The sequence below is a fragment of the Chaetodon trifascialis genome, chromosome 9, assembly GCF_039877785.1.
Source record: "Chaetodon trifascialis isolate fChaTrf1 chromosome 9, fChaTrf1.hap1, whole genome shotgun sequence".
Lineage (NCBI taxonomy): Eukaryota > Metazoa > Chordata > Actinopteri > Chaetodontiformes > Chaetodontidae > Chaetodon > Chaetodon trifascialis.
In genome coordinates, this window is record NC_092064.1 from 20,741,703 (window position 1) to 20,766,617 (window position 24,915).

At 40.7% G+C, this 24,915-nt stretch overlaps 1 protein-coding gene and 1 long non-coding RNA gene across 3 annotated transcripts in view; one reads left to right on the plus strand and one right to left on the minus strand.

Annotated features, from left to right (window-relative positions):
• The window catches only part of LOC139336857 (neprilysin-like), a 29,944-nt gene extending 16,715 nt beyond the window's left edge, over positions 1 to 13,229 (plus strand). The window contains exons 5-23 of one of the 2 annotated variants that reach the window (XM_070971140.1): positions 123 to 203; positions 590 to 685; positions 777 to 895; positions 1,025 to 1,093; positions 2,991 to 3,125; positions 3,674 to 3,775; positions 3,882 to 4,018; positions 4,192 to 4,285; positions 4,871 to 4,999; positions 7,624 to 7,722; positions 7,834 to 7,911; positions 8,133 to 8,236; positions 8,597 to 8,655; positions 9,060 to 9,179; positions 9,575 to 9,708; positions 10,116 to 10,181; positions 11,040 to 11,135; positions 11,818 to 11,894; positions 12,071 to 13,229. In XM_070971140.1, the coding sequence (XP_070827241.1) occupies positions 123 to 203; positions 590 to 685; positions 777 to 895; positions 1,025 to 1,093; positions 2,991 to 3,125; positions 3,674 to 3,775; positions 3,882 to 4,018; positions 4,192 to 4,285; positions 4,871 to 4,999; positions 7,624 to 7,722; positions 7,834 to 7,911; positions 8,133 to 8,236; positions 8,597 to 8,655; positions 9,060 to 9,179; positions 9,575 to 9,708; positions 10,116 to 10,181; positions 11,040 to 11,135; positions 11,818 to 11,894; positions 12,071 to 12,170 (1,895 nt within the window). In that variant the 3' untranslated portion in view covers positions 12,171 to 13,229. The remainder of the gene's footprint in view (positions 1 to 122; positions 204 to 589; positions 686 to 776; positions 896 to 1,024; positions 1,094 to 2,990; positions 3,126 to 3,673; positions 3,776 to 3,881; positions 4,019 to 4,191; positions 4,286 to 4,870; positions 5,000 to 7,623; positions 7,723 to 7,833; positions 7,912 to 8,132; positions 8,237 to 8,596; positions 8,656 to 9,059; positions 9,180 to 9,574; positions 9,709 to 10,115; positions 10,182 to 11,039; positions 11,136 to 11,817; positions 11,895 to 12,070) is intronic. The other variant, XM_070971141.1, reaches the window with a different exon arrangement.
• Positions 13,230 to 20,171: 6,942 nt separating this feature from the next.
• LOC139335999 (uncharacterized) lies at positions 20,172 to 21,697 on the minus strand. Its single transcript, XR_011602453.1, has 3 exons — positions 21,551 to 21,697; positions 21,337 to 21,443; positions 20,172 to 20,374 (listed from the first exon to the last, which is right to left on the minus strand). It is a non-coding gene; the product is annotated as an uncharacterized lncRNA (long non-coding RNA).
• Between the last annotated feature and the right edge of the window lie 3,218 nt (positions 21,698 to 24,915).

The window sequence follows — 24,915 nt, forward strand, 5'->3', positions numbered from 1 at the left end:
GCGTCTCTTTCCCCGTCCGTCTGTCCCTCTGTCTACATGCCCTCTCAGTCCTTTAGCTTCTTTGTCTTTCTGTCTGTGTTTCTTCCATTCATGCTTGTTCTTTTTCTCTGCTCTATTTGTAGGTGTCCTTGAAAAAACAGTGGAGGGGGAGGCTGCTGCTCTCACCAAGGCTAAGACCCTTTACAAGTCCTGCACCAATGAGAGTGCGTCCACAAGAATCACATGTCAACACATACTATTCCTTTTTATATCCTCCATTGTCCTAAATTGAAAGATTTTTTGTTTGCTGTCATCAGAGGTTTTGTGCCGACTTATTGCATTGCCAGACTATAATTAAAAAAAAAACTCATAGTTTTAAAAGCAAGGATTACTGTTTTTATGCTTTAATAATGCAAATAAGTTTCTTCAAAAGCATTTTGGCTTAAAGTTCACAACAATAAACTCATCAAATGTACCCAAATTTGATGGGATTAATTCTGCTTGATAAGAAGTACAATGGATGAACAACAACTTTGTGTTTTACAGTTTTGATGTGGAATAATGTATCCACTATTAACAGATTTTTGCTTGTTTCTACTCTCCATTTAAGGTTTAATTGAGCAAAGAGGAGGGGATCCTTTGCTCAACATGCTGCCTGATGTGTTTGAGTGGCCCATAGCTGTGGACAACTGGGAGGCCAATTATGGTAAAGTATTCTTTTCCACTGTCGCGCACAGCGGATGTCATGTACAGGCGGTTCTTTCCTCCTCACTCTCCCTGCTGTCTCCGTTCTTCAGGCAAAAACTGGATGTTGGAGGACGTCATCGCCAAACTGAATGAGAAATATGGAACTCAGCTCTTGGTTAACTTTTTTGTCGGCACTGACGACAGGGACTCCAATTCACACATCATTCATGTAGGTGTGCAACTGTAGCAAGAAAGCCCTTCCACATCATAAGCATCCAGCCTGAAAATAAACATCCACCAATTTCTTCAAATCTGTCTTTGGCTTATGAAAATAAATTCTTGTCTTCCTCTTTGGCAGTTTGACCAGCAGACAAGCCTCGGCCTCTTGTCAAGAGATTACTACTCTTGCACCGGACCCTACACAGAGGTAGGCGTTCATACAGATGCACGCACACTTGTAATATAATTAAGGCTTTCTACTGATGCATGAGGAAAACAGCTCCATGTGTTCGTTTGGGCCTGTGCCACTGAGTCTGGGTTCCATGTCCCCAGGAGTTTGTTCCAGGAAACAAGATGCCCGACAAATGATTAGGGCATCGGTTCAAACATCAGTACTTTAATCAACTTTGTGTTTGTTTGTACGCTTACATGCATTTACAAGCATGTGTGTACCAGGGGTGGGAAACCTTTGTCCTATAAAGGGCCATTTCAATCTTTATAACCTCCTTCGAGGGCCATACTGAATTATTGAACACATACATCACACCACCCTCTACTGTAAAGGCTGGAACTGCTTCTCTTTGGCGAGGCGTCTGATGTCAGATGCTAGTGATGATGAGGATGATGATGCTCACAGCTGGTTTTCCAGGTTGGGTTCAGTCAGTCTTTAGAGGAGCCAAGTCTTTCCAACAGTCAGTTCTGAAACGAGCTGCTCACAGTAGTAGGTTGTCCCAAATAGAGAAGTAAACTTCAGCCTCCCCAGAATCAGAAGGGAAGATCCTCAGGACGTACATGCAGTTTACACAAGTCGAGCAGAAGGAGGCTGTTGTCGCTTTGAGCTCTTTGTTGTGTCGCAGCTCAGTGATTTGGTATTGTAGGTTGTCAGCGTCGCAAAAATGTTCAGTTCCTTTTGTTTAGTTTTCAAGTTTTGAAATCTCTTGCCTCTAATGTCTGAAGGAGTTTACACACTCAGCAGCATGTTCAGATGTCACAGCAGCCTTTTGTTTGAGCAGAGTAGAAACATGCACAGTGTTACCTCCTTCCAGTTGGACTTGACACAACTTTAACTTCACTTCAAATGATTTCACATTTGAAAACAGAGAGCTGAGAGGCTGGCCGGAGCTTGAGTTTCAGGTCTGGGAGGTTCTTGGTAATGTCCACCATGAAGGCCAAATCACAGAGACACTTGCTATCACTGAGTTTCCACGACAGGTTTTCTATGAATTATTCCAAACAAGCTGACACTTTGGAACTATTTTACTTTATCCGATGCTAGCACTTCTGCAGCAGCAACAACTTTCCTTCACAAATCTTCCTTCTGAGTTTTCAGCTTCTTAGCTATTAGCTCACTCACCACAAAACCTGCGTGCATAACACTCTATCAGAATGTGGGCTTGTGAAAGCTGCTTGTTGGGCACACAAACCCTCTGAAATAGTATCAACTTTAGCGCGCAATGATGGACTGACGTGGTATCAACCTGCACAAGTGTGTTGCATTCAGGACCACTTGGAGGAACATGCAGTTCACTATTTTATATTATTTTCTTTATTTTCCCCAAACTTGACATAACTGCTATGTGCCTGATGCATTCAGGGGCCACCTGGAAGGAAATGTTAGCGGACTATTTTATGTTATTTTCTTTTATTGCAGAAAAGAAGTCATTTTTGTCTTGGGAGGTTTTTGTATTTATGAGTTGCTTTTGGGTATTTATGAATTGGCTCACGGGCCGGATGAAATCATCTCATGGGCCGCAAAAGGTCTGGAGGCCACACGTTCCCCACCCTTGGTCTACATGATAAATAAAAATGCGCAGGCAGAACAGATTTGGTCGTGCCTCAATCCAGAGCAGATGTGTGTGATTTGAGCAGATATCACCTGCTGTCGTTTTACTTTACAGTTTACCATAGAGTCTTGATTGATATGCAGAAAGCAGCACTCTACCGCACTTAACTTGGGGTGGGCTGAGTGTGTGTTTGTGTGTATCTGTGCATAAGTGCACACTGTCACCTCCAGCTTTTGGTCAATTTCAAGCCAGTGACTTCCTTTCTGTCCTATCAATGTAAAGCAGAGATGCAGATATCATGAATGAGTGTGTGTTTGACAGGCATGTCGGGCCTACAAGCAGTTCATGATTGACCTGGCTAAGCTGATCCGTACTGACCGGAAACTTGCCATCAATGAAACCCGCATCAAAGAGGAGGTGGCACGAGTTATGGACCTGGAGAGGGACATCGCCAATGTAAGTGTGCATTCACACTCTGAGAATTTAGTGTCTGAAAGAGCACTCTATTGTTATTTTAGGCCATGTTTTCCAGCAGCGCACACCTTATCTTCTATCTCAGCTTCACACAACAGGAGGATTTTTTTGAGCAAATGATTTCTGACAGAATGACCTTCCGCTCCTCCATTTGTAGCCCAAACCTCTCTTCTCACTCTGAGTTTGTGGCTCCAGTCGGGAGCAGCTGCCGTGTAAAACAAGCTGTTAACCAGTCTGATCCCTTCGCCGCAACTTTTCTCAGACATCAACAGGTTTGCACAGTCCATGTTTGTCATTCTGTGCTGGTCTGCTCTGCTCACTGCCATGCTCCACTTCCCTTCCACTAGGCTGTTGGCTTTTACAAGGCCGTCACAGTTCGAGCTCTGACATTTACAGACCCAGTGCCTCCTGGGACTTCAAATATGTTTGTTGCTGCTGGACCTGCACAGCAAATTGTATGCATGTGTCAGGAAGCAGGATGTTGTGACAGCATTCTTAATTCTCAATGTATATTTCTTGCGCTCTTCAAGGCTACTGATACTCCAGAGGACCGTAACAACCCAGTGCTGCTTTACAACAAGATGGAACTGGGTGATCTGAACGCCAACTTCACCCTTGAGGTTGAATCACAGGTGAAAATACACCTTCTATCTGTCAGAATGTGTCATGTCTTTTTTGCCGTCCTTCCTCTTTCTTACATTCTTTTTCTTTTTCTCCTCTTTCGCACTCGTCCTGAAGGAATTTAACTGGACTTACTTCACCGCTAAGATAATGAATACAGTCAACATCAACGTTCCTGACACAGAGAAGGTCATAAACTACTCTCCCAACTATTACAGAAGACTCAACCTTATCTTGGCCAGATACACCAAGAGGTCAGTTTGTATGAGCTTGTGGCTATGTTTGTGTACAATGGCTTGTTTGTGAGTGTGTCTTTGTGGGGGCGGGAGTGCACTGCAGCAGTAAAAACAGCTGCTTGCCCATTACTGATACTGTATCACAGCTTTGTGTAAGCAAGAGAGTCTCTCCATCCTTCCTCTCCTCACAGGGACCTGCAGAACTACATGGTGTGGCGTTTTGCTATGAACATGGTGGTGGGCCTCAGCAGAGCTTACAGGGACACCAGGAAAGCCTTCCGCAAGGTACGCAGCCAGGACCCTGACACTGAACCTGCCTGTAGATAACCACACGATGAATGTCTGTACCAGATGTTAATAACTGTCAAGATATTTCACTTACAAACTAAAACGTCAGTCTCATATGGCACAAGATGAAAAGTCAAGGCACCACCGAAGTCAGTGGGATTCATGTTCACAAAATGTTTTAATCTGGACCAAAGTGTTGGACCGGCCATCCCTAGAGCCATTCTGCTAAAATAGCTAAAAATACATGTGGTACCTTGGTGAAAATAAATGACTATTTTCTGCAGTTTCTTGCTACTTATTTTTGGCATAATATTGCTAATAAAAGGTTCGGTCGGTTCATAAACATTACATGTCCATACTCAGCTCCATTCATACTGTTCTCCACATTTACAACTCTTTCTAATCCTAACCCTCTTCTTAATTTAATCATTTCCCCTCAGCCTTATTTCTTATAGTCCAAAGTGTAATGGTAGTGCTTAATTGAGGCGCAAATAAAGAATTGTCCTGAGCCTCTTTATCCAGTATGCTGAGTGGTTTATCCTGCATCTCTAATTGATCAGCGTCTCATTACTTTCCCTGCAGGCTCTTTCTGGTACGACGTCAGAGGCAGCAGTGTGGCGACAGTGTGCACTTTATGTCAACAACAACATGGACAATGCTGTAGGACGACTGTATGTGCAGGAGGCCTTCTCTGAAAAGAGCAAAGAACTGGTCAGTAGGGGGTTTATTATTCTTACATTAGAGTAGATTTAGTGCGGGATAAAAATCTATTACAAATATCAAGTGGAATTCCTCATTAAAAAGACTACAAACTGTGTAATCCATAACTAAATGCTATGTTTTGCTGTTTATTGACGCTTGGAACTGGTACTGCAGCATATATTTTCACAAAAACAGTGTTTATGTATTCAGTGATTCATACATGCAGCATGAGGACATGTGTTTCAGGCACATTGCAGTGTATTTTTGTCTCTCACCTGTTTTCTTGTCACCTTTGTGTCTTACATTTTCACCACAGTGCTGCACTTCTTGCATGCACCCATTGAAAACACCTGAACAAGGTGTCCTTGTTATCATGCACACACCACCCACACTGGAGATTTGTGTGTGTGTGTGTGTGTGTGTGTGTGTGTGTGTGTGTGTGTGTGTGTGTGTGTGTGTGTGTGTGTTTTGGCACATGACTCAGATTGTGTGTGTGACTGTGCACATCTGTCGTAATGCTGAGTGTCTCTCACACCGTAAATCTCTGTCATCTTCTGGATTTTTGCCCACTTTAGTTTGTGGATGTGCATGTGTCTGTTTGTGTGATATATGGACATATCAACATCCCTTTCACCAAATGCATGGCCATACATGTATGTTTGTAAGTGTGCTGAGTTGACCTGCAGCTGGCACACACACACTGCGCTCCTAACATACCAACCTTCTCTCAGCCACAGAAATGTATTTACGGTATGATAACCAGCAGAATGAATTTGAATTTGACAGTTATAGTTAATAGATACAGATAAAGATTTCACATCCAAATACAATCAGCTTCTACAAAATGATGTTTTCTTATAGATTAAATTATTCTACAGTCAATAAAGAAGTTAAAATTAGACGAACGATAACAGTGAAATACTGCTTACACATGAATAAAAATATGATATATAAGAATATATATATATATATATATATATGGAGCATTTCTTCACTATAATATTTTGATCTTTGATTCTTAGAGTATATGGAGATGCTGTGTCTCTATGTGTTCTCAGAGTGAATTGAGAGTGAATTAAATCAAATTTAATTGCAGTGGATAAGTGCCCATAATAGGAAACCATTACATTTCTAAAGCAAACTCTCGCGATACATGCAAATTTCGTAGGCTTTCCATTTTATATAAACCCTGCATTGACCCCAGTAAATTACATTATAGCATTTCACATGTAAGCAGACACTCATTTATGCATCCACAGACATACAGTATATGCATGTGTGCAACACAAACTCACTTGCACACACACATGCTGTATAGTAAAAGGTTTTCAGAACTGCCTCATCAATTGTAGTCCCTGCTGGTTTGTGGTGAACCACTGCATGCTGTCCAAGGGTTCATGCAGTGTGTTAGCGAGGGGTCTGCTGATATGATGAGACACTGGAATCCCTCTGTCAGCCCACTGTGGTCTCAGAGCACAACTGTGGTCAGAGGGATCTGGAAGGGTGACCTTCGCTGTCACTGCAGTTTTGATTCCCCCCTCCCTACTTTGCTTTCATTCTTTTCAGGTACTTTTTGTGAATTATTCTAATTCGGTTTTTGGTTTGTTTGTGGACAAAATTTTACATTTTGCTGTCCAGTAACAAGGTAGAGCATATGGCATTCACAGCATTATGCCATCATGGTGTATTCTTGTGAATACTGTAACTCAAGAGCTTTTAGGACTGTTAAACTTACACCACAGGTTTCCAATGAAAACTAAGCTTCTGATGTGGCTTTTAGAGCACCTTGGCTTGTGAATTTGCATATAAAGATAGAAGAAATGCGAGGACAAATATTCTGACATAATATGAAATGAAATATTGATTTGCTTAATAAGTATGGCATTACTTGTTTGTTTAATTCAGCATATCATAGTGGCGGTGATACAAGTACAAGATTCAAGTACCTCTTCTATAATTTGGCTGTAGATTATCTCAGTAACACAAAATTCAACCTAAAACTGCTTGTTTCACCGATAAGTAAATTTGAATATTAAAGATCTTAAGATGGCAGACATCTACTGTAGAGATTGTTGAAACAACAAAATGAGACTTTTTTTTCAAGAACCAGAAATGCTCTCATAACATTTCTGCATGCCATCATTTTAATTGTCTTTTAGTCACCGACCATGATGTAATTGCACCTGTCATTGCCTCACTTCCTCTTACTCATACATAAAAATAATTGATGATCTTTTTGTTACTATTTCATCTGTCATTTTAATCACGCAAACATTATTACACCAGTAATATTACCCAAGGTCATCAGACTCCCACACAGAGGGAGTGTAACCCTGAGTGCTTCTACATTGATATATGACTCTTTAATGATGAGGCCTGATTCAGGGAAGTGTGTTTTTATGACTGCGTTGCACAATATGTTGCAAGATTTATTATTTTTTTTTTTAATGTGTGTGCTTTCCACTGAATCCTCTCTGCAGACCTTACGAGAAACCCTCCGACACTGTGGACAATTTGCACTGACTGACAGTTAATGTTGAGGTTTTCTCATGATATAGATGTGATTGGTTTATATAAGTGACAAACTTGTGACAGTTGTCTCTTGTGCTGTTGTGTGTGTGTGCGGGCATCAGATGGAGGAGATGATTAAAGACATTCGGGAAGTGTTTGTTAGTAACCTCGATGACCTGACCTGGATGGATGCAGAGACCAAAAAGGCAGCTGAGGAGAAGGTACTGGTCATAATTATAATCGGTATAATGTGTTATATTATATCCTATTCTTTACGATGCGTGATGACTAAGACGTTTGTTTGTCAAATGTTATCCTTTACTTTTCTGTAGGCCCGAGCTATTCGAGAACGGATTGGATATTCTGACAACATAATGGATGATGAATACCTTAACAATGAATACAAAGATGTGAGTGTCTGAAAAAGATGTGATTATGAATGTTTTTCTTCTTTGGCTGAATTAGTGGAACAGAATACAGAGTGGGTTCATTGAAGCCGCATATCAGTTCTATGAAAACATCTCGGCGAATTCTTGGCTTTTATGAGTTTTGCTGGAGAATATATGACCAAGTGTTGATAGCTCTCATCACGGCTAATCCTCCTGTTTCTCTGGCTGTGTGTCGGTGTCAGCTGAGCTACAGTGCAGAGGAGTACTTTGAAAACATCTTACAGAACCTGGAGTATGTGCAGAAGAAACGCCTGCGGAAACTCAGAGTCAAAGTCAACAAAGAGGAGTAAGATTCCCCGTGGGGGCACAATTAAATTAATGCTCAGCAAAAAAGCCTATTCCAGATGTGTAGTCATTTAAAATTACAATTTCAAGTGTTGAGATCACCAATGATAAATGACTTAGTGCTTATGGTGCTTTGGTGTAACACACTATCTTGCATGTAGCACAGTGAATTCACATTCTCCCACACAAACTCCTACTCACAGATACAGTTCAGCTTTCCACTAAGCACAGCAGGAAAGCTAATAATAGCTTGTTGTTATTAGCCACAGGTTAATTTTAATATCTTTCATTGTGAATTGTGTGGCACTATAGTGCTCTTTACTGTAACATCCTATAATTCCAACCTTCTTGTTTTCTCTAGGTGGGTAACTGGAGCTGCTGTTGTCAACGCCTTCTACTCATCCAGCAAAAACCAGATAGGTACTGTCCAGCCCATCCTCACCAGAGAAAAGTCGCCTGTGTGAATAGATTATTGCAACCCATATTTACTTTTATGGTTATGCCTCAATGTCTAGTGGCCGTAGTACCTATGATGATAGCAATGGACTGTGATGTAGTGTAAAAAGCAAATAAGCAAATTGCAACCATTTCACAATGAGTGTCCGTAACGCCTGTCACTGGTGCTGTCCAGTAGCCATATGTGTCTTTTTGGGAATCATTGGCAATCAAGCTATTCAGCCCTTTATGTATGAGGACATGTTGGTATTTTCATATATTCAACGAGTTACAACATTTCATGACAGCATACGTGTGTGCAGTTATTCAGTGTTCTACATTTTGTAAAGACAAACGTATTTAGTCTTTGTGTTTTTCCCTGGTGTCAGTGTTCCCTGCAGGAATCCTGCAGCCACCTTTCTTCAGCAAAGGCCAGACTAAATCTCTCAACTATGGTGGCATCGGCATGGTAATCGGTCACGAGATCACACATGGCTTTGATGACAATGGTATGATTTTCCACACTGTTGCTCTCTGTTCCTCTTAGAGGCAGCTTTGGCAGATTATATTGGTATTTGGATCAAAATATTTTCCTTTCTGTAGCTGGTACCACAGAAACAAGTGTTTTGAAATGGCATTTCTGCGGAAACTCATTTTCGCGGTTATAAATAGTTATTATGTTCAATTTCAAAAATGTCAGCATTATTTTAGACTGATATCCATAAATGCAAGACACCCGGAAACACAATGCAAATAAATGAAATGGCATGGAAACATGTAATTGACACCACTTGCAGCATTTTACCACAGATCTCAGATAACAATGGATGTGTCACCATCTCTTTTTCTGTTGTTCACCACATCAAACCAACCATCTTTTCAAGCATTTGGCCTCTTGTTTTAGGTCGTAACTATGATAAAGACGGTGACCTGAAGGACTGGTGGACACCAGACTCCACTCAGAGGTTCCTGGATCTGTCAAAGTGCATCGTCAATCAGTATGGCAACTTCTCCTGGGACCTGGCCAATGGACTTCATGTATGTAGATCTAATCTCTCTCCCTCTTCTTTCCTCATTTTCTAAAATTTTTGCAGACTTTCCAGCAGCCAAACCTTGCTTTTTGTCTAATTTGTCTGCCTTCCTATTATCTTTGCCAACCTATCTATTTTCAGCTTTTCCCCGCTTTTGCAGGCTCATCTCTTCTCTGCTTCAGGTGTCTTTAATAGTTTGTGTTGACATATCAATCCCTCTCCCTCTCTTTGTCTCCCCTCATCTGTCCTATTGCTTTGAACAATCCTCCTTTTATCCCCTGGAAAGACGATTTCCTGTGTCCCAAACAGTGATATCTGTGATTTGCTCAAATACAGAGGAAAAATTACCATCTTCCCCCTCTGTCCTTTTCCCCTGCCAATCTTTGTGTTCTCTCTCTTATGTTCCCTCTCTAGTTAAATGGTAACAACACCCTCGGGGAGAACATTGCTGACAATGGAGGGATACGGCAGGCATATCAGGTAATGAGCCTGAAAACAAAGGAGGAAACTTGTTTTAAGAGACCTGGTTTAAAGATGACAGAGGATTGCATTCAGTCTGTGGTTTGTTATGGTCATCTGCATGCTATCATTAATAGATATGTCATTTTGCCAGGTCACTGATTGGCTCATTAGCTATTGTAAACACAACAATGAACGACATGGTGTTGCTGCAGATTTTTGGCAGTTTTGACCAGAGGTGAACAAAGACAGGATTTGAATGCAATACAAGAGAACAAATATTGTTATTTTAGATCAATCATAATGACATACAAGTATTTATTCCCATTAACATTGTCAATTTTGTTGGTCTTAGAGGGAAAGTGCTCTTTTGTTATTCCAGGACAAGATTTCAGGCCACATACCTGTATATTGTACCAGCAGTTTGATGCTGGAAAGAAAATGTGCCACAAAAGTTAAATGTGAATTTAATTGCTGAAATTGTAGGTTAGATAAGTGGCTGCAGCAACAAATTTGTTGCAATAAACACATGAAATCTTCTACTGCTTGAGAGTTTCTATCCATTCAGACAAGCAGTGTCCTCAGAAATTAGACATTTTGATGAAAACAACAGAATAACATTGGAGCAATTTATTTAAGATGTAACATGGTTTGTTTATTGCTTATTTTCCATGTTTACCCTTGAATAATAATGAGTCAGAAATATTATTATGAAGCACATATCACACAAGTGCTAAAAGCAATATCCACATTAAATTAGCAGAGGTGAAAAGCTTTTTGGCTAGATTTTTATCATCTGTAGCGATTCTGTCATTTTGAGCCATTTTTGATATTTTTGTGGGACATGATGAGAACATTTGTCTTCTATTAATACTGCAGGCCTATAAGAACTATGTGAAGGAGCATGGAGAGGAGCCACCCCTTCCTGGCATTGACCTTTCCCATGATCAACTCTTCTTTCTAAACTTTGCTCAGGTAGTTGATGGATGCATTGAAGGATTGATTGATAACTGATTCATTGTTGGACTGATGGATGGATGGATGAAAAATTGATAGATTGATGCAGTACAGTAACGGATGGATGATGGATGGATGATTTGGTGGATAGATGGATGACTGATAGATGGAATGAAAGAGTGGGTGGATGAATGGTTAGATAAATGAATAACTGGAAACTGATTACAGGATTTGATGATATCACAAGCAACATTTCATTTTTGTTCTGATGCAGTTCATCCTAATGTCTGTCTTTTCAACTCTCCTTCCTAGTCTTTGCTCAGATAGTGTGTGGATGGATGGATAGATGGCTCAATGGAAGATTGGGTGGATGGATGAATGAAAAGATGGATAGTGGTATGACTGGATGGATGGATGGATGGATGGATGGATGGATGGATGGATGGATGGATAATTGGATGGACCAGAGGGTGGGTGGATGGATGGATGGATGGATGGATGGATGGATGGATGGATGGATGGATGGATGGATGGATGGATGGATGGATGATTAGATAATTGGATGGACCAGAGGGTGGGTGGATGGATGGATGGATGGATGGATGGATGGATGGATGGATGGATGGATGGATGGATGGATGGATGGATAAGTGGTCGTTATTGGTCTGATGCAGTATGTGGTAATCTCTGTATTTTTCAGGTGTGGTGTGGAACACACCGACCAGAGCAAGCTGTTAATTCCATCAAAGTAGACGTACACAGTCCAGGGAAATTCAGGTATATTCACATCAATCAGCCATGCACTTGGGGCAAAGCACAGAAAACAAATGACAGTTATAGCTAACATTTTAAAACCATGACATGATGACATGCCATGTAAATTTCAGTTTCAAGTATCTGTCTAATACAGTTGCTTTAATCCCAGCCAATAATCTCCTCCCTACGTGTCACAGGGTACTGGGCTCCCTTCAGAATTTCCCAGAATTTGCCAAAGCATTCAACTGCAACAAGAGCAGCTACATGGTCCCTGACAACATCTGCCGTGTGTGGTGACCTCCAGACTTCTGGGATGGGGACTGTTCTGACGTGGGTCCCCTTACAGTACCTCTCCCCTCTGACTGTTGGAGCACTCGTGGGGGGCTACAGGGAAGTGGAAGCTCCCCTTGGCTCTTTACAGGACGGACCAGGGCTGGTGGACTGACATTGCAGTACGCACTTCCTCCGAGGAAAGCAGTGGACTGTACCCTCACGGACAGACGGAGGACAGTCTCTCCGACTCTGATACTGTAGTTCTTTCAATCAGCCTGATTATTCTGCTACTCACTGGATACAATCACTCCTTGTATTTCTATTTTTCTTCTCTCCATTTTTGTCTTGTTGTATTCATCATTTGTGCGTCCGGCAATCTGTATTTGAGTGTCAAAATAATGTACAAGTAGTTGGCAAGAGAGGGCAGACAGACAAATGTGCTCAAACCCACTGGCATATGAATACACCACACACCCACTCATGCTTATATACATGTAACAGGGCTGAACCACTGTACTGTATGTGGGATTGAGCTGTACACCTCACATAAAACCTCAGCTGGTTTCAGCCTTCATCTACATGCTGGCACACTCTACAATGTATTCGTAATGTACTCTTTGTTAATATGTAGGGCTAGATTAGGTAAATTATTAAAGAAAATATGAATTTATTTTGTTGAATAGACCAGTAAATATTTAACCATAATGAAACATTACAAAATACTGTTCTATATTTAATGTTAATGACTTAAATGCAGTTGACAGGTAGCTGCTGTTCATTAGCGATATGTCAAATAAACCAAAATGAAGTTTTCGCCTTTAAGATGACAGTGGGTCATGAATCATTGAGCTGACAATCGACAGACACCAGACCCTTTTTATACATTCACTGAGCCTCCTGTGTGTTTCTGTATGGATCCTTGTCTCTATGTGTTTTCCAGTCTTTGTACGTCATTATTATAGCTGCAAGCAAACTGGTATGCCTTATATGATCTGTTGTGCTACTGAGTGCGAGGGAGTGTACGTGAATTCACAGGAGAACAAAGGATAAGAAAATGTGACATTAAAGGAATAATTTGACTTTTTCACAAACATGTTTATGTTCTTTCTTTGCAAGATTCAGATCAGAAGATCGATGCTCACTCATGTCTGTACACTACAGTTAGCAGCCAGGTAGCTTATCTTAGCATACGGGCTGGAAAGCACCTCTAAAGCTCACTAATGTCCACATTGCTTATTGTTAATTTTGAAATTAGTCTAGTCTCCGCCAAGCTGCCTGCCAACCTACTGTAACTGTGTTAACAAAACCTCAGAATTTGGAGCCATCACCCTTCCATTTTTCTCTGGATCAAGCAAACAAAATATGTGATCATTGGCGAGCTTTAAATGTGCTGTCAAATGTCCAGTCTTAATGCTGAAATAACCTTCTCCAGGCTGGAGCTTTATATTTAAGACTGATATGAAAGTGGTATCAGTATTCTTAACCAACCTGAAAGAGAAAAAGTGTATTTCTCAAAATACTGAGCTATTCCTTTAAGAAAGGTTAGTGATCTCTCAGTTTGACACTAGTTTAATGATGCAAAGTGTGCCATTTTATGATTCTTTCACGCACTGAAGCAAATTCAATTGACAAACGATATAATTAAGCTTTTGGAAAGGAATGTTTATCTTATCTATTTTAATCTGCAGGGTGAGTCTTTGCTGGAGCCTGATGAACTTTTGAAAAGTGCATGCGTTTTTATGAATGCAGAAGGTTTTTTGAAGTCAGTGTGGTCAGTTTAGGATTCATCGTTTTGTATTACTTTGTTTTCTACATTAAAATGTGACGTGAGGCTGTGATACTAGGTCGTTAATTGTGGACATTTTTGCCTTTGCTTTTTATATAGAAATTAGTGTAATGAATGATGTGCTATGATCAAGTAGACCCCTTCTTCAGACTGTATACGACACCCTCCATGTCCAGCTTTTATACATTGTTGTTTCCACACGGTTTGTTCTTACCATTGTTTGTGCAAGCTTTCTGTCTCTGTCACTTACTCCCTCAGGCTTTCTTTTTTCTGCCTCTCTCTCTCTCTCTCTCTCTCTCTCTCTCTCTCTCTCTCTCCACCTGTAGAAAGACAGATATACCTCAGTTGCCTGTATTTAGATACTTTATAATAATGACTGATAATCATCTTGAGGAGCATTTTTTTTTCTTTTCAAATAAATCTTTAAATAACATGCTGAGCCTGCAGGCGAGCAGTCCTACAAGCTTTGCGTGTGTGTGTATATGTTGTTTTAGCATCTGAAACAGGCTTCTTGATAATATACAAGCCCTTGAATTTAATACAAACAATATCACATTACATCTTAAGCATTGGTAGTTATTTTTGGCAGAGCCTCAAAATGAGAAATGTTTTTTAATATTGGACTTCAGAGACTTTACATAGAGAAATCTTGCAAAAATGATTTGCAAAAAAAAGCTGAAATTCTGCAGCTGTTTCCTTATACCACTTACAAAGAGTGCAGCCTGCAGTGTTCTTAAGGGTTAAACTATAGACAGATATTCCCACATGCTATTTTTGTTTCACTCGTACAGTATTACTGACTTGAGGTGAGTATTAGGAATATGGGAGTTTAGTTTCGTTTTGTAATTTCCATAGAGACAGGAAAAATAACAAACAAATTAATTTAAATGCAGCATTAGCCCTGACTCTTTTCCCACTAATTGGATCTATAGGCATTGGGGGCCAATGTGTGAAGTAAGTCAAAGGCATGATACAAACAAACAAATGTCCAATATCTTTATGGCTGCTCTCAAGCTGCCTACTGGTAAATATACCCCATGCTGCAATGAACCAGTAAGCACATTTTCTGGCATGGGAACAGCTTGTACCCAGGCTGAAACTGGACAGAAACAAATATACAGGGAATAAGAAAAAAAACTCTTCAAGAAGTTCAGAGGTAAAAAAACCAGGCAAGGAGAATTATAATGCACAAGATGTATATGGCAGGGGTGCCAAGTAAGAGCACCAGGCCGAACTTTGAAGCCAAGTGTCAAAAATATCTTGAGGAATGGGGGAGTGCAAGAGGGGCCAGAACCAACACACACTTGTGCAAATACACAAAAGTAAAGTGTGGAAGTTCACAACCTTTACTGCATTTATTTCTTTAAAAAAAAAAAAAAAAAAAAAAAAAGACTTTTACCACAATATACATTTCAGCCTGTTAGTGGTTTACACCACATTGCTTCAAGTAAACGACTTTAATGTGAATATACTACCCTCGGTAAGTGGAGCAGCAATAGCATATTTTGGGTTTTACTCTGCTTTCCAGAAAATATCACCAAGGTGGAGTCAAACAGGTTTGCTGTAAAAAAATCTTTCACCCTTCTATTCTTTATACCTTATTCCATGAATGCATTTCCACCTCTAACACTCATTCAAGTATTGTTTTCAGCTGAATATCAGTCGCAATTCCTTATTTACTGCCTGGCTTCCCCTTTTACTCTCGTTGGCTGGTAGCACTGGCAGATAACTGGTTCACACCACCCACTTTCCTCGTGCTCTCACCCTCCCTGTCATTAGCAGCTATGCTTGCTAACATCACAGCTAACATTACAGCACCTCAGCATGTTCCTGGGAGCTGTTTTTGTTATAGAAGGCTGAGGTTTTACACTCAAGTAACATGGTGGTTGTTTGGAGCTTTTAAACTTTAATAAGAACGAGAAGCTTGACTTGATTGAAAACATATCTGTCAGTGAAAAAAACAAAAAACAAAAACGCATCTGGACTTTAAACCTCTGATCTTTAAGGCAGTTTTTAGAAAGTCACCAATGCTAGACCTTCTTTTGGTTTTGCTCTCAGCACAAAGTTCTGCTCCTCTCCGTTTCCCTCAAGTAATAAATTGACTCGGTTTTCCTTCGTGTGCCCTTTGGGCGACCCTAGTGGGTCCAGTGGTATGTGTGTGTGTGGGGGACGGTCATGCGGCCTCTGGAATGCCTGTCAATGTGTGTGTGTGTGTGTGTGTGTGTGTGTGTGTGTGTGTGTGTGTGTGTGTGTGTGTGTGTGTGTGTGTGCAGCAGTGTTTGGGGCAGTGTGTGGTGACTGAGGTGTATGAAAGGGGAGCGCAAGACAAATGCTCACATTCACACCTGCAAAGAACACATGCACAAAAGCACGCATAAGTAAATGTGCAAATTATGCATCAGGATCACAAGAAAATGTTTCAGATAGGCAATTAGAGTGGGCACCGTGCTATTGCATACTTGATTTGAAAGGAGCTCTTATTGTGAAGTGCACTCTCACTGTGCTCTCATTGTTTAAGGCCACTGATAACCAACCGTTCTGATTTTAAATGGGCAGAATTTTCTGTAAAAAGTTTTCATTTCCACGGCTTTTATACCAACATTCTTTCAGGTGCTGGCATAAAAGAAAAACCATTCTCTCGCAAAGTCTGACTGTTATTGGTGCTCCTGATTTAAAACTTAAATTGGATGACTTCTTCCATTTAAAAACATGTGGCCTTTAGTCAGTGAGTGCACAGGCAGTAAGGGAAAGCAGTATCCCTATTACCTGTCTAATTTGACACATTGAGGATTTATGTATTTAAAATAAGTGTCACACTGTACACTGAGTGCTAAAACTGTCAGATGTGACAGACCTATACCTCAAATGCTGTTATAACCACAAGCGACAGGGTGAGCCTCAAAGAATCAACATTTAATCACTGAAGTTTGCTGGTGACCATTCAAAGAAATCACGCCTATTGAAAATCTAAATGTTACAGGCCATTTACAGACAACTTCTGGAATTTCCCCTTGCGGGACTAATAAAGGAATGTTGTACTTGTCATAATTATTTAATACCGAAAACCCAGAAACTGCAAGTTTCACTTCTTCGTTCTCAGAATAAACACTTTTTAATAGTCTGTACAAATGTACATAGACGTTGTTTTTTCTATTGTGTATCTTGTAAACTTTTATATTTTCATTTTTTGACCTCTCATGCCACTGTGCCTGCTTTTTGTAACCTGCTTGCCGTAATGACTAAATTTCCTTATCTTATCTTATCTTATCTTATCTTATCTTATCTTATCTTATCTTATCTTATCTTATCTTATCTTTATTGCCTGCTTGAGCCTTCACAAAGGTTCATAATTAATGTAAAACAGTGACATCCTGTGGTTGTTTAACATATCTGTACTGTTCAGACAAGCTTGTGGTGATTGACACAATACAAAAGATAAATTACATTAAAGACAATATGCGATCTGCTTTCTTAAAAGGATTACAGATTAATTTGTTCATTCAAATGGCACATACAAACGGGTCAAGCTACGTGCTCTAACAAACTTAAAAACACTGATCCTGGTACTGCCAGCCCACCATGTGTGAAATTTAGCAAGTGGAGAAAGTCATTCATGCTTTTTACCTTGTCCTCACGTTGCTGCACTGCATTTAACTTTTTCCTTTCTTATTTAATCATGCAGTACTTCAACCACACCCCCCACAAATAGGATCATTAATCACTCAAATCCCAATTACATTTTTTTTAAAGAATTTTAGATGTTGTTTCAAACCAGCAAATAGCTTTAATCAATCAAAACAACATTTATCTAGAAATCCGCTTGATTGAATGTGTTTTGCATCGGCCATTCAAGTAACCATTGATCCTCTTTTAGTGGCAGACAGGTGAAAGATCAGTTTCATTACTTTTACATCTTAGTGTGGTCAGTGACAATGTAGACTATGCAATTCTAATTAACTGCTTCAAGTTTGGGACTGGCATGAAGGTCACAGCACTTAATTGGTTCGGCTGATGTAACACACTTTCTGTCACAATGGGAAATGCCACTTCCCTGACATGCAGGACTCTGCGGGGCCTCTGGTTACAGGATTCGTTTTGCTCTCCATTTCGATGCTCTCGTTAGGCCAAATAATCCATAAGCACAGCAGTTACCGCCTCTTGCATTATTACACACTGTTCATGCACAGATACAGTTGACTAAAATGATGATGATGTCACTCTTAAAGAACATCATTGAGGTATAAACAAGCAGCTGTTTGAAAGAGATGCAGTTTTTTTTTATAGAGAGAGATGCAATCTCTCTTCTGCAGTTTTTAATCAATTGAGGAAAGTCTTGTGGACTCTCGTGGTTGTACCACTACATCACAATATAGCAGCTCCGTAGTTACACAACAAAATCACATTACTTCAATTGTGGCTTTTGGTATCTGAATTTTTTTTTAGGTCTTATTGATTTTTTTTAAAGCACAGTTGGATCTGGCCTAAAGCTACTGTTATAACAAACTTGAGTCAGGAAAGAGCACCAGATTCACATGCAGGGCCCTTTTTGTGATCCCGAAAACAAGTTTAATACCAACTGAGGTGGAGCTTTGCCCTCAGACTTTGAAATGACCTGCCTTAGGCCAGGTTGTTCAAAGGCCAGGTCTGCAACCACCACTACTGGTACTAGCAATTCTAGTGCTGCAGCAGCAGTAGAATTACCAGTCTGTTACAGGTATGTTTTCGTAGCATCTATTTTATTGCATTTTTATTTTTCAAACTATTCAACAATGTATGATGTGCACACACGTTACATGCACAGTTATTACTGGTATTAATTTTGTTGTTGTTTGTCACTGAACAAATGCATTCCGCCGTGCAAGCAGCACATAAATAAACATGAAATCTAGATAGTAAAGTTAATCTAGCACACCTGGAAGACATCTTATTACACAGCACCATGTGGTGTACTTGCATAATGATCTATTTGAGGACAGAAATGCCAAACTGAGCCTGGCTGCGAGGGTTGGGAGGGGTGTGTGTCAAAATGAGGGCCACTGTTTTGCTGTTTTTGAAGTAAACACATAATTATTCTACCAGTTACGAAGAACAACCTGATGAAGCAGCGTGTGTGTATAACACAAGCTTGTATGTACATGAGTGAGCGTGACTGTATGCACTCACGTGTTTTTTCTGCATGAACATATGTGTGCAAGTGTTTGTTGGATCATGTGTTTCTACAAACCCTTTCTGTGGTACGGAAAGTTTCCATCTCAACCTCATTGCCCTGTTGAAATAATGTCTGCATCTGGCGCACATGTTCAACATGACACCAAGTGTACAGGCTTATTTGGCCTGCGAAGGCTTATAAGGCTTATACCTCCTGCTTATGGGAAAGTGGATATGACACAACCTGCAGTAACAACCAGACAATCTAATTCCTGGTTATTAAATGCAGACTTCAAAATGCTCTTTAAAGCTGACAGTACTACTATTACAGATTTTCGGGCTCAACTGTAATGGCAAGTTATGAGCTGACATGTCTGGCAAACATTAGTTGTTTGATTGCTTCTAGCAGAAATCCAAATAATGGCTGAAATCTTCGAGGTTGTGCTTAGTTCAGCTTTAATCTTGAGTTCAGCAATGTGCCAAAAGTGAAGTAGTGCTTTAAACCCCCCACCCCCGAGGGGCCATCTCTGCACATAACAATTAAAAGTGTTTAAGAAAGTACAGCTCCCAACTCAATTTTCTTTCCTTTGTTTTGGTCTTCACATCCTCTGAGGGTGAGGGACAACTCAAAATGACGTGTGGTAGCCATGGTAACGACATTGCCAGTCCTAACACCCAATATTTTTGATGTGTGACATGAATAAACAGACGACACGCATATGTAAACACACACATATGCTAATGTATGCATTCCTCATTTTGCTACCTCTTAGTTACAAATCACTGTTTGTTTTTCCTACTTTAGCACTGAAGAGCTCTGCTGACTGAAGTGCACAAACCTGAATACACAAAACTGAAATGTATCTGACATTGTTCACAGAAAAAGCGTGGTGTTCTCATTAGGACATCTACTGGATGGTAATGGATTTAAATCCATGATGCCTAAAAGACTTGTAATTCCCAGCACAGAGAAGATCGTGTGATGTATTACATAAATCGAGGGAAGAAAAATGCAGAAATATGTTTATTTGATTAATTTATACAGGACAGATAATTATTCATGCCAAAGGAAACTTTCTGCAGAGCTAAACATTCATTATGACTAGACCATGGCAAACATCCTTTGCAATCCATTGTTCACTTTTGTACCAGTATTTCCACATCCGAAAACAGCTGACAGTATGGAGCCAATACAGAAAATTAATATCAAAACATGGTGTTGATCTTTTCTTCCCTGTGTCCCCTGAACTTAATTTCTGTGTTGAATTCAATTTCATCCTTGCACACCTCTTTTCTGCCAAAGAAAGAAAGAAAGAAATCAAAATCCATTAGAAGAACAAACACACTGGCTGAGGCTGCAGTCTGAATGGTACAATTTGAAAATTGAACAATATTTACTTTTCACTGTCTACTGACCACCTGAATGGAGGTGCACGTGCAGCCTTATGAAGTAATACTGGCCTGATATCAGAGGTACTGTATGCAACCTGTTCTAGAAACTCATCGCATACAGATCGTGTTGAAGACCCCTTAGAATCACTTTTTACAGCACTGGGAACCCCTTTAGTAAGGGTTAACGGTTAGGGTTAGGGTTAGTGCTGACCAAGTGTAATGTGATTAGTTGGGAGTGAGAATGTGTTGATTTTCAAGCTCTCAAGGCCTGTGCAATGACCCAAATAATCAACAAAAAAGTTTTAACAAGACTAAGAGTCTGCAGCCATAATAGCAGCTCTGTGAGGCTGTACTTAAGAGCAGTGATGTTTTGCGTTAAATGCTAACATCACCATGCTAACATGCACACAATGAGAATGCTATCATGCTGACATCTAGCAAGTTTAAGACATGAGTGTCTGTTCAAAAATTTCTTGGCAATCAATACAGTTGTCAAAAAATTCCCTCAAAACCTCAAATATCTACCTTGTTGGGCCCTTGAGGAAAAGTCAGAGAATCACCTAAATCAATAAAATTTGTACTCTGGGGTCCTCATCAATGTCCATAAAGTTTCATGGCAAGGCATCCTACAGCTATTGAAATATTCAGTCTGCATCAAAGAGGTGGACTGACTGACGATCTGACAGACCAACATGCCCCGAGCCATGCCAGCAGTATGGCAAAAAATACATTAAAAATACAGCCATTAAGGCACATTTAAACTTTATATGTGAGGGGCATTCACATAATACAATACCCTATTGTTCATACACTGATACATGTATATACATGCACAAATAATACTTTAAATATAGAATAATATACCCAAGCAAAAATGTAGACAAAGTAGACAACTGCAGTGCAGGCAGTAATCCATCCTACGATCAGCAGAACAGGGAAGAGTTTGTGGTATGAAGCTGTTGGACCCACATCTAGAGAGACACATATAGAAACAATAACAAAGTGTTGGGAGGATGTGGAAAGATTTATTGAATTGAACTTTTGCCTCAGTCTTCTGTGTGGAATGTGGGTTTCTTACCTCTCTTGGACATGGCACCTCTCCCTGCTCTAATCTTCTTGTTGTGATGGGTGCAATGCCAGGTTCCATGCTGTGAGGAGCTGACACTGGAATCCGGCAGGGCAGGGTGGAACAAATCTGGTGGACTTGGAATTAAATCCATCCTTAGCCCTTCATCGGTCCCATCTACCCTCAGACTGTCCCCCTCTACTTAGTGTCATAAAAAGCATAATATTACTGACAGAAACCTACATTTTCTCTCATCCCTTTGAGGTGAGGCCATTCCTGTCACACCCTTTTCTCTGTGGACCTAGTCCCAGCTGTGCCGGGCCCTGGGCTCCTCTTTATGTATGCCCCTGGAGGAGCTGCTGCACCTGGGGCTGGCAACTTTGTCTCTCGAGAGTGTACTGGATTATCTTCAGTTGCGCCAATATGGGTCAATATCAGAGCTACAGGAAAACGTATTTTAGTAAACAGCATATGATCAAAATTCAGTTTTATGATGGCATGACTGAAGCACTTGAGCAGGGCCTTCACTACGCAAAGGAAGCACAGTGCACAGACTTTAAGGGAATCGAATGCTTTCCTGTCATGAGTTAGATAACATTGCTAGCTCTCTCATGTTTGTAGGATAAATGTGAAGTTACAGCCACTTGTCATTTTTGACAAATCTCAATGAGATATAACATAATTAGTGAGCTTTACAGGTGCTGGGGGGCAGATTTTGTCAACCTTAAACAGAGAGAGGCTAGCTGTCCCCCCCTGTTTTCAGTCTTTGTGCTAAGACAAGCTAAATAAGCTGCCGCTTCACATTGAATGAAAAAAGGGGAATGGCATACAAGTGAATATGAGTAAAAGAGTGAATAAGCATATCTCCCAAAATGTCAAACTATTCCTTTAAAGGCAAGGAAAAGGGCAGACAGGAGGAGAGGAGAGAAGAGGAAAGGAGCAGTAATCACTGGAGACTATTTAAGGACCCACAAGGGCTGAAGAAGAAGAGAGGAGGAAGAGAGAGCTGAGGTGGTCCAGAAAAGGAAGAGCACAGGAAGGATGAGAGGAAGGGAAGAAAGAGAGCAGAGAAAGGAGAGGGCACTCATGGTGTAATTGGATGAACACTTGTCACTGACAGGGTCTGCTCCTGAAAATGACAGCTCTCTCTTTCTCCCTCTAACCCCTTTCATCATTAATAGGCCTCTCTAATCTATTTGTACATCTACACAAGCACACTCACATGCCACATATAGCCCATCATCAGTATGATGAGATTTGAGAGATATGGGGTTGATTTGATTGCATAATTACATGGAATTACCCAACCCCTGTTGTCACCGAAGAGTGTGGCTGTTGATGACCATCAAAGATTCATGTTCAAAGGTTTTTTCAGATCTGTCAAGTGCATGCAATGAGAGATAGGCTGTTGCTACAAACTACTATACTATGTCTCATATTAAGATAATAAAAACTACAATTTATCATCTGTTTTGAAACCGCTAACCCTGGCGGTGTGAATGAACATACCTCCTGTTAAGTCCAAATTACTGCATGCTCTATTCTCTCCCTTCAATAGCAAACTCATTTTCTCCTCCTGGTAAGCCACAGTCGGATTTCCCTCCCATGTGGAATTAATTTCTGTTTATCAAATGCATCATCTTCCTCTTCCTTCCTTTGCTGTGGAGAGAGATGACCTGCAACCGCTGTTGCTCAAGGTGCGCATTCACCCCTATTACAGAGCTGAGGTGTGGGTTCGTGTTTTGAGCAGGAAATGGAATAATAACCCATTGTTTGCACAATATGCTGCATGACTGTTGGATTGGCCTCTGTTCCAACCAAAAAAACAGTATTTTCTATAAAGGTTATAAATTCTCCTCACAGGAGGTTGTGATTTTCCAGCCGTTGGCGCTTTCATTACTTCAATCTGGTTGTATTTACACACTATGTCTCATGTGTTAACTCATCAATGCTGTTTAGACTTTGTCCTTCATTTGGATTTCCCTCGCTGCGCATCTGTCTTCCAAGTGATGAATATCTGTGCTCTGCTCCTCCGCTGCCTTGCTGGGGTGATCCAGGGGGGTTTATGGATAGGATCCCTGCCAGCTGATGGTAAAGTGTAATCCAGATAATGTTTATCAGGTGAAGGCACCACAGCCTCAGTTGTGAGAAGGTTAATGCTTTCCGTGAAATGTAAGAATTTGAAGACAAATATTTTCTCCTCTTTTAGCTGAGCTGTGTTAAATACACTGTGTAATCATAGGTTTTGATTTCTGATGTTCATCTCTCCTGTTATGATTTTCTTGTCCCAGCTGCTGCAGTTTTAACCAGGGAGCTTATCTCTGGTTTTAGGCTATGATCATTTCAGTGGAGGAAATTAACAGTAACCGAGACCTTCTGCCTAACTTCACCCTCGGCTATCTGGCAGTTGATACTTGCCAAGCAGAGAGCATCACTCTCTTAGCAGCCATGGCTTTTGTAACTTGACAGGAAGTTCATTTGGTACACCCAGAATGTGGATTAGTGCCTTCATTTCCACTTAGTGCTGGTGATGCACACTTCAGCCTCCATTGTTGTGGCAAACACCCTTGGGGTGTTTGATATACCCATGGTGAGTATAATTGATGTGTTGCAAACATAATAATGACTCATGAGCTTTCATTTTGTTGCAGAGTGTTTGTATTAGAGTGCCATATGTCTCTCATCTCTTCTTGCACATTTTTGTTCGGGCTGTAGTGTGTTACATTGCTGTCTCTCAAGAGGAAGCTCATGGGTCCCAGTCCCAATAGCTCTAACTTCAGCTGCCTGTGCTCAGTTAGCTCTGTGTTCATGTGGGTTTCCTCTGGCTGCTCCTGTTTTCTTCCAAATCAAATACATGAATGTTAGGTATTAGAGAAGCTCCCTCAATTAGATTTGATAAAAGCACCAGCCTCAAGACTTTGAGCTTATTCTTAGTCGATACACAGACACTGCTCACTGCTCCTAAATAGTTTATATGGGTCAAATGCAGAGGATCAAGTGTCTCCATGGGACAACCTCAGTATATTCAGCTATATTTCTGCATTCAACACTCACTGTCACTCACTTTTTTTCTCCTCCTGTTTCCTTGTCTATCTCCAATTATCTAACAACCATTCTTCACAGGTGAGCTACTCAGCCTCCTGTACGTGTTTGAGTGATAACAGCAGCTACATGCTCCTCTTCCGCACAATGCCCAGCGATGCTGCACAAGTGTGGGCCACGGCTGAGCTGGTGCAGCTGGTGGGGTGGGTTTGGCTGGGGGGCTGGTGTCTGTGTCTGTGGCAGATTTGGGATTCAGATGTTAATGGATACACTCAGGGGAACTGAAGTGTGTGTTCCCTACCATGAAGTGATTCCAAAGGTGCCATAGTTCCTCA